The sequence below is a fragment of the Topomyia yanbarensis genome, chromosome 2 (assembly GCF_030247195.1).
Source record: "Topomyia yanbarensis strain Yona2022 chromosome 2, ASM3024719v1, whole genome shotgun sequence".
In the NCBI taxonomy this organism is placed as follows: domain Eukaryota; kingdom Metazoa; phylum Arthropoda; class Insecta; order Diptera; family Culicidae; genus Topomyia; species Topomyia yanbarensis.
Window position 1 is genome coordinate 189,362,826 of NC_080671.1, and position 9,306 is coordinate 189,372,131.

The following is a 9,306-nucleotide window of genomic DNA, read 5'->3' on the forward strand; positions in this document are numbered from 1 at the left end:
TTGAGAAAAGCGTGGTATAGGGTCATATGAGCAAGCTTAGAGTTTCCCGACGACTTGATCCTTTGTCTTCTACCACAGAAGTCGGGAAATTTTGGAATTTTTAAATGCGAATCACCTGAGTCTGCTTCATGTCCGGACAAGCTTATGTTGTTTAAATGCCACAGGCCGACAGTGGTCTATTTTCGTCCGCGTCCCTTATCATCTATTTTATAAGGTGATTCATCAACAGTGCTATCTCTGAAAATGAACTACTTTGGTTATGCAACTAATTTTTCCGATCTTATTTTATTGTAAATAATTAAGTAGTCTTCATTTTATTATATTCAGAATTGCACATATTCTGTCGCATGTAATTTTAAATGTTCTTTGATTTGATGGCATTGTAAGAGAACACGTATCCGCCGGTTGATGCGAATCGAGCTGACATTTATTTATTGTGTTTATTTGACCAACCAGGAAACTAATCCACTGGGTATTGTGCGTGAGGAATACGCATGATCGTGCCTGAGTGAAATGATAACTGTTGAGTCATATATGAGGGTTGAGAATTGACAGTTCGCAAGAAGAATCAGAAGTTACCAATTTGCAGCAGTCATATCAGCACGAAGAACATATGCTTCATTATCATATTCATTGGCTTACTTCTAGTCCAATAAATGAATTAAATTAAATCAAATAAATAAATTGCTTTGAAGTAGTGCTCGCACTATATTATTGATTGTCATGTTAACCATATTGCTTCATGAGTATAAAAATATTCTAGCTTGATTATTGACGTAAAAGGTGACAGGTTAGTTTCTTTTCGTTCTTTTTGTTTTCAATCTTGTTCTAGTAATTAGTGGAAAAATTAGTGTCTTCGATTATATTCGACATAAAAAGCTGGTCGATTCAGGTATTTCGGTAGTGCTTATTTTGCACCGTTTTGAAGCACTAGCGGCCGTAAGTTCAGCGAGCCATTTACACGATCTCCAGAGGAGTAACAACGCGCACGAATAATACTCGGTACCTTATTCAATTGTTCGCAGAGAAAGAAATCAATATATTATTGTCATCTACGATGAAAAGCGCTTGTATTGCGAAGTCGTCAATTACATAGGTATTACCGCATCTATTTCGACAGATCTATTGAGACGCATACACTTTTCATAATATTGCATTCTAAATTTTTTAAATATCGTGTTTCGCCGGAATAAAAAACAAGGAATAATTTCACATACCGTCTGATTCTATTAAATATAAGCAACACTCCCGACTGTTGGCAATCCGGAGTTGAAGTTGTTTTTTTGCAAACCGGGCATTTCCGAATTAATTCAACAAATGATAAATCAATCAAATTCTCGGCAGCCGGCTGCCCAGAGCAATAAACACATGATAACACTTATGAGAGTTGCATAGATCGTATCACTTATCAAAGTGAATCAAGGTTTGCGTAACTCTTCATCCCATCCTACTAACAAAACCTCCTTCCCGTGGCAAACGTGGCAAGATGCAAAGGAATACACGGTCTCCATAACAACGTTTGCTACACTAACATATATTTCCTTCCCCGATGACTGTAAGGACGTGGCCGGCACCGTTATTGACATTTAAACGTATAGAACTCTCGAAACGTGCACATTGAGGATGGACAGGTACTCCTAGGCCCCATTCGGCGATTCTCTGTGAAATTTTGCTTGTTCTGGTCAATCACCGAGTAGCAACTACGAATTACACGGTCATAATGCTCATGCTCATGCAAATGCCACAGGCCGATAGTGGTATTATAAAAAAAAACGTTTTCTGCATATGGTCCAATCACCCCATGCAAACAACTTAGTCTCTGGATGTAGTAGGTGTTAGCTCTACCGAATTTCCAATGACCCATTTCAGAGTGACAGAGACCTAGCGGTACATTCCGAGGCCATTTCCCCGCTCAGTTATAATACGTGTTCTATTTTACCAGTATTTTAATTAAACTTTCGATTTTTTGACACAAATGCGTGTGTAAGTAACTGACGTGTATATAGTTTTTTTTTCTTTGAAACCAGGTGGAACAGTTATAGTAAAGTCAGTCCCGGTACGGTCAGGTAGATAGTTTGGCAAATGGCTAAGCTGGTCCATGCGGACAACATGCACTCCATTGGAAAAGAAGATGGATGGGTGGGGCATGGTTTGAAATTATCTAGTATGTGTTTCAAGTTATCTAGTATGTCAATTTTTGAATCATCCGTATGATAACGTGTTTGTCACAGGTCCTAGCGCGATTTTGTAATCGTGTGACAATTTGCATATTTGTGTGTGTTCTAGAATAATCGCGCGGCCCGTGAGTATGGTACTTAATTTTAGGTGTGTAAGAAGAGAGTCCTGGTGTTCTGTTGTTTAGTGAATATGAGCATTATTTTTTGTTGGTCCAACTGAAGGCATGAATCAAGGCAGCTAAGAACGAGAAAAGGGGCTGCCGGAAGCAACCTATTCATGATTGCGCGAGCGGTGAGTTAATGCTTGAGAACGCGTTCGTAAATTTATAATATAAAACGTTCATTTAATTACCAGCGTGTTTTAATGTTGACGAGATCACGGGTGCAAGTATGTGTAGATGATTGCAATTACATGTTCGCGTTTGTGATCAGGTTTATGTTATCGCGAAGGCCAGGGGCGTTTGTACGTTTTGAATGAGAGGGAGATTGTGGATGTATGGGAGAATATGCCATTGATTGTGTTAGTGAGTGTTAGTATGAATCTAACTTAAGATATTGTAATAAAAAGAAACCTGACATGCCGATTAAAAAAAAGATGCAAAGAGATTAAGTAGAAGCGTATACATTGACTGATATAATTTTTGGTGTACATGAGTAGTGGAAAAGCAAACTAATAGAAGTACGACAAAAATAGACTAATGAAGTAGAAGAAAAGAACACATGTAATATGCAATCACACTATTTGAAAGCTGCCAGCAAATGATACTTATCTACCATTAATAACAATTGCATGCATACACAGACATACTATCGAGGCGTATTTCCACCTGCATCTTAAAGCAACTTTCTGTTATTTTGTCATAGATCACTGTGGAAAGTTACGATTATGTTCAATAGAATATGTCACTTTAAATGAAGATTTGCAACTTTATAAACTAGTATTAATGGACGATAATTGATGTACTAAGTTTGTTCAACCTGATTCCTGTAATGTCGCTTGAAGATGCTTACTATACCATTAATCCAATCAGTTTTGGGGGGACGTAATCAAACTTGCTTATATTTGAGGGATTCCATGAGAAACCGGCCGACCGTAAAATATGACCATCGTCGATTCGAACGAAACTTTGCAGGTTTGTTCGCTGTATGAATCTCCATGACATTCTCTGGCAATTGGAATATTTTGATACAAGAGCAATTTTTCAAAAGGGCGTAAACGTTTCTACGTGTATGAATTTCAAATTTTTTTTTGTTCTGTTACTGTATTTTATACAGCAAAACTATCTGAGAACAAGTTACAGGGAATGAATACTTCTGTCCGAAAAAAATGTACACTGAAAAAAATGTTGTGTCATTTTTCAAAAAAACAAAAATTTATGATAAAAATTTAAATTGCGAAAAAAACCCATTTTTTTAAATTTTTATATTTTGTTACCAAAAACCTAAAGAGAAAAGAAACATTTTGATTGTGATTGCATGATGGAGAAAAAATCGGTAAAAAAGGTTTTTTAACAATAACTTCGCACATGTTTTTAAATTTCATACTAATTGACATACAAAATTGTAATTTTATTACAGAGTATAATTCTAAGCACCATTTAAAATCAAAATGCATTTAACAAAAATCTTCCAAAATGCGATAGTTTTCGAGATATTTGAAATTTTGCTACTTCAAAAACAATTAATTCGTGTAATTATGCTCTTTTTAAAAGTTATTCGCGTTACCCCATCAAAAATGTCAAAAATTTAATATTTATCGTTTTAAAGACGTAAAAGCAACTTCTTAGTGTATTTGGATCATGGAGAAGCTTTCAATAAAAAAGTTTTCCTAACAACAACTTTTGACATTTTTCATAATTCTTACTATTTGCAGTCAGAAATACAATTTTCTTTTTGAATATGATTCTAAACGCCATTTTAAATCGAAATGCTCTTAACAAAAATTTTCTAAAATGTAGTAGTTCTCGAGATATTTTAATTTTTGTTTTTACAACACAATTATTTTGTTTTATTACGACCTTTTCATAAGTTAGTCGCGTTTCTCCATCAACAATAATAGGTTTTTCAAAAGGCCCGTAAACTTTCGTGCAACTTTCTTTTTGACATCAAGGCGATATTGTAAACCATTTGAAAGTTACATGAAAGCAACCAAAATATATTTCAACCATAGGGTCTGTTGATTAAACTATATAGCTGAATCATATGTTGGTTGTTTTCATGTAACTTTAAAATGTTTCACAATATCGCCTTGATGTCAAAGAGAAAGTTGCAGGAAAGTTCACGGGCCTTTTGAAAAACCTATTATTGTTGATGGAGAAACGCGACTAACTTATGAAAAGGTCGTAATAAAACAAAAAAATTGTGTTGTTAAAACAAAAGTTAAAATATCTCGAGAACTACAACATTTTAGAAATTTTTTGTTAAGAGCATTTCGATTTAAAATGGCGTTTAGAATCATATTCAAAAAGAAAATTGTATTTCTGACTGCAAATAGTAAGAATTATGAAAAAAATGTCAAAAGTTGTTGTTAGGAAAACTTTTTTATCGAAAGCTTCTCCATGATCCAAATACACTAAGAAGTTGCTTTTACGTCTTTAAAACGATAAACATTAAATTTTTGACATTTTTTGATGGGGTAACGCGAATAACTTTTCAAAAGAGCATAATTACACGAATTAATTGTTTTTGAAGGAGCAAAATTTCAAATATCTCGAAAACTATCGCATTTTGGAAGAATTTTGTTAAATGCATTTTGATTTTAAATGGTGCTTAGAATTATATTCTGTAATAGAATTATAATTTTGTATGTCTACTAGTATGAAATTTAAAAACATGTACGAAGTTATTGTTAGGAAAACTTTTTTACCGATTTTTTCTCCATCATGCAATCACATTCAAAATGTTTCTTTTCTCTTTAGGTTTTTGGTAACAAAATATAAAAAATTTAAAAAAATGGGTTTTTTCGCAATTTAAATTTTTATCATAAATTTTGGTTTTTTTGAAAAATGACAACATTTTTTTCAGTGTACATTTTTTTCAGACAGAAGTATTCATTCCCTGTAACTCGTTCTCAGATAGTTTTGCTGTATAAAATACAGTAATCGAACAAAAAAATTTGAAATTCATACACGTAGAAAGGTTTACGCCCTTTTGAAAAGTTGCTCTTGAGTCAAAATAATCTTATTACCTGTGGAAAATATTTAGTCTTGCATGGCGGTGAAACGTGTAAAGTTTCATTGGAATCTAAGATGGTCGGTCACGATTTTAAAGATTTTCGGACGGATCTTCGTGGAATTCCTCATTTGGGAACTTAACCACGTGGATGATGGTTCCTCAAGATTGCTAGGGAGATCTTGAATATTTAAAATGATATGGTTCCAATACTTTGGATAGTTCACTTAAATTTTAAATTTAATAGATTGTGCAATTGAATGATGTTTACTTCAGTTTTGGGTTTGAATTGGTATGATCCCAATGTTTTAGATAATTCACTTAAATATTAATATTAATTGTGGAAATTGCACGATATTTAATTTAGATTATATGCAATGAACCAACAACCATAGGATACTGCATTGATCTAGGTCAAGTTAATTTGGCAGTCTGCCAGTCGTCAGTGTATCCCTTCACTTCTATCCTCCACCAGAAGCACGCACCGTGTTACTATAAGGTTCTAAGGACCACCAGAATCCAAGGTATCCAAGCTACAAATCTCTAAGCATTAAAAATGTAGTCTGGAGCCCACCGTAAAGCCCACGGAAGGAATTGACATATATTTTGTGTAACATAATTTTATTAACATTGGTTTAATACATAAATTTGTTAGGAATCGCAGCTTTTCACCATATACTTACCTTGGTTTAATCAATCGTCGTTGGTTTAATATTAACAATGGCTGCTTAGGAAAAAGATACAAGAAGCATAGTTCATAATTCCAACTACTATACGTTGCCTTTTAGCTGACTCAGTGTTGAGCAGAATCAGAGAAACAATGAATGGCTATATTAGCGAATAGTAACGACAGAATATTCAGACTAGATCATTAACAGATTTACTACATCTTTACACTGCCGTAAAGTGGAATCCCATAGAACATGGGACAATTAAGCTTATAACGGCAGTACAGTACTGTCGTATACTGGTCTTATTGTTTTGTCGCTAATATTTTGAAAATCAAACAATTTTATTTTAAATTTTAATTTCAATATTTTATCGAATTGACTTAATATTCTGGCTAGTATCTGCGCATCATGTTTCTCGTCAAGTCTAACCCACATAAAATCTCCGTTAGGAGATGGCAAGCCTATCCCCTACAATAAACCGACTGCGGCTAATGAACAGTGAAATAAAAACGAGAGTACTTATCTTTTTACTCCAGTGGTTTTCAACCTGTTTCATTCGAAGGACCCCCTTCTGAATATTGATCCCCATGTTGTACCCCTTTCTGAAAATCATTTACTATCATTATTAGCCTGTCAGAAAAAAAATGAGTTTCAATTGGATGAAAACCATAATTTTACAATCAGGAACCTGTTCCTGAGCACTCTTAGTAAGCATCTCAATTCTGAAACAACATTTAAAGACAAATATCCAACGGGAATGCCGGATGAGTTGAAATTTGTCTCGCATTATTCACCCCCTACAATCATCTAATTTACCCCTGGGGGTGAATTCACTCCCGGTTGAAAACCACTGATTTACTCGATGTACGAATAGACTTCTTTTTATACATTATGGCAGAAATTGGCATTAGAACCTGATACAGTCAGTTCGGCCAAGCCACGAAACAGTATACTGATACAGATGCAAATACTTTTAGCAGAAAAAAAAATCACAGAAGCGCCTTATTTCGGAATCACAAAGAATATATGAACACGGGTATCGTCTGTTGCCTTTTTTTGTAAATGTTGATAGCCGCAAACAATAATTTGCCACAATTTATCCCCGAGCAGACTTTTCACATCAAAACCAGGCAAGACCTACCCTAGTTCATCAAATTTCATTAAAATAAACAAAACATACGATAGCAGCGTTCATGCTCGTCTGAATGTTATATTTTGTTGGTAAATTTTATGGGTTTTAATCGAATAAAAGCTTTTCAAAATACCACATTTTTGGGACTCATTGTTATCGGCCTTTCATTTGATCCATTTTTGGCATAATAAAATTGCCAAATTAAGTTGATATGTCAACTTAATCATAAAAAAATCGCGATTTAAGAATGATATAAAACACCCTTTATGTTCTATGATTAAGTTCTAAACTTCAGTTTCTGTTAGTTACAACTTTTACAGTTGAGACATTGGCTATTGGAGTATAATTTTGCTTATGAAAATTTCGAGCATTCTTTATTGATTCGGCCAATGATCATTGTTCTGCATCATTCCTTAACTATTTAATAATAATATAAATAATAAACTTTTGATTCATCCATAAAACATTAAAATGTCAAACTCTGTTATTTGTTTACCGGGCCAGAACAATATCCACACTTGAATACTTGAAATAAACAGGTAATCAAATCTGGAAAGTAGGTACATGGTAACATAGGTACTTTTTTAGGATGAGATAAGTGCTGACATATAAAGAATAGAAAAAATGAAGGACAAGAAAGCACATATAAATGACTGTAAAAATATTATTTGACCACAGTATTGCAAACACTCAAAGTGACGAAAGATCCAATTGAACCAGCGAAGTAGTATGAATTAAACTAGTGTGCCAAACTTTTAACGCAACCAACGATGAAACGTGGACACGACCACATGTTTAAACTGCTCATACTTGGCGACAGCGGAGTTGGAAAATCGTCCCTCTTGATGCGTTTGTCGGATAATAGTTTTTCCCCTACATTTGTTACAACGATTGGCGTTGATTTAAAGCTACGAACAATGGAAGTCAACGGAGAGCGCGTGAAGGTGCAAATCTGGGATACGGCTGGACAGGAGCGATTCAGAACCATAACCAGCACATATTATCGAGGAACGCACGGAGTCTTAATTGTGTACGATGTTACAAACGGGGAATCATTCGCGAATATCAAACGGTGGCTGCACGAAATTGATTCCAACTGTGATTTGGTGAGTAAAGTGCTCGTTGGGAACAAAAACGACGAACCAAGCTGTAAGGTGGTACTTACCGAGGACGCCCAACGATTCGCCAATCAAATGGACATTCGGTTGTTTGAAACATCAGCCAAAAACAATGATAACGTCGAAGAGATGTTTGCTGCCATTGTTGAACAAGTACTGGAGCATAAGAAACGAACCCAACAGCAATTACAAGCTGAATTATCTCCATCTGTACAGCTTCGCGAAAAAGATATCTCAAAGAAAAAGAATAATTGCTGTTAATTATCTATATTTGGAGATTGGATTTAGGAAAAGGTTTTATCATTACAAATATAGTCTCAAAGTGAAATATATTTTATTATCGGAATCGTGTTTAATTATACTGTTAGGCTGTAAGAGTGAACAAAAAATCAGACATTCTGAACATTCAGTTTTTATGAATGAAACCCTTTGCTGCTTATTCATGCATATAAAGTGCAACCGTTTCCACCTTCGTGCTACAATTTATTCAGCTTTTTATTTTACAATCCACCTGTTGCTGTTGTTCTGCGTCTTTGTGAATTGAAAACTTTAACGATTTGCTGAATGGAGCAGAAGAAAAAGTGTCTTATTTGGATTCTCATGCAAATAATCCTACAAGAAAGGTACTTTTTATAACCCATTTCCACCATTTGGTTCAGTTCCAACCTGCTGTGGTTAAGGACCAGCGATGCAAGTAGGTTCGTTTTCTTCTGAACTCGCAGAAGAGGTCTTTCTCGTACGTAGTGAGACGAGATTGCACACAGCGGAACGGTTTTGCGATTATCGGTGCGATCTACATGAAAAATACATACATTTTAAATATATTGTCATTATGACGTGTCTAGTGATGGGGGTTTTCTGGAACAAGAATGAACTTTTTGTTGTGCATTCTTTTTTTTCATTCACATATTCTGGAGTCGATGAATATGAAGTGAGAAAGACTCGAGTTGTTAGTCACCTGCTGTCTGCAATTGGTCTGTAGATGCTTCTTTTTCAATTTAGAGGAAAGAATAAGAAATTGCAACGTACTTAGAAGG

The 9,306-nt window shown here is 34.7% G+C and overlaps 1 protein-coding gene across 1 annotated transcript; it reads left to right on the forward strand.

The window, feature by feature from the left end:
• The first annotated feature begins 7,921 nt into the window (after positions 1 to 7,921).
• On the forward strand, positions 7,922 to 8,530 carry LOC131682488 (ras-related protein Rab-35-like). The gene has a single exon (XM_058963990.1). It carries the CDS (start codon positions 7,922 to 7,924, stop codon positions 8,528 to 8,530), a length of 609 nt encoding a protein of 202 aa, XP_058819973.1.
• Positions 8,531 to 9,306: the final 776 nt, after the last annotated feature.

What these genes read in the sequence shown, in the direction of transcription:
- LOC131682488 (XM_058963990.1), top strand. Translation starts at nt 7,922, where the DNA reads ATGAAACGTGGACACGACCACATGTTTAAACTGCTCATACTTGGCGAC.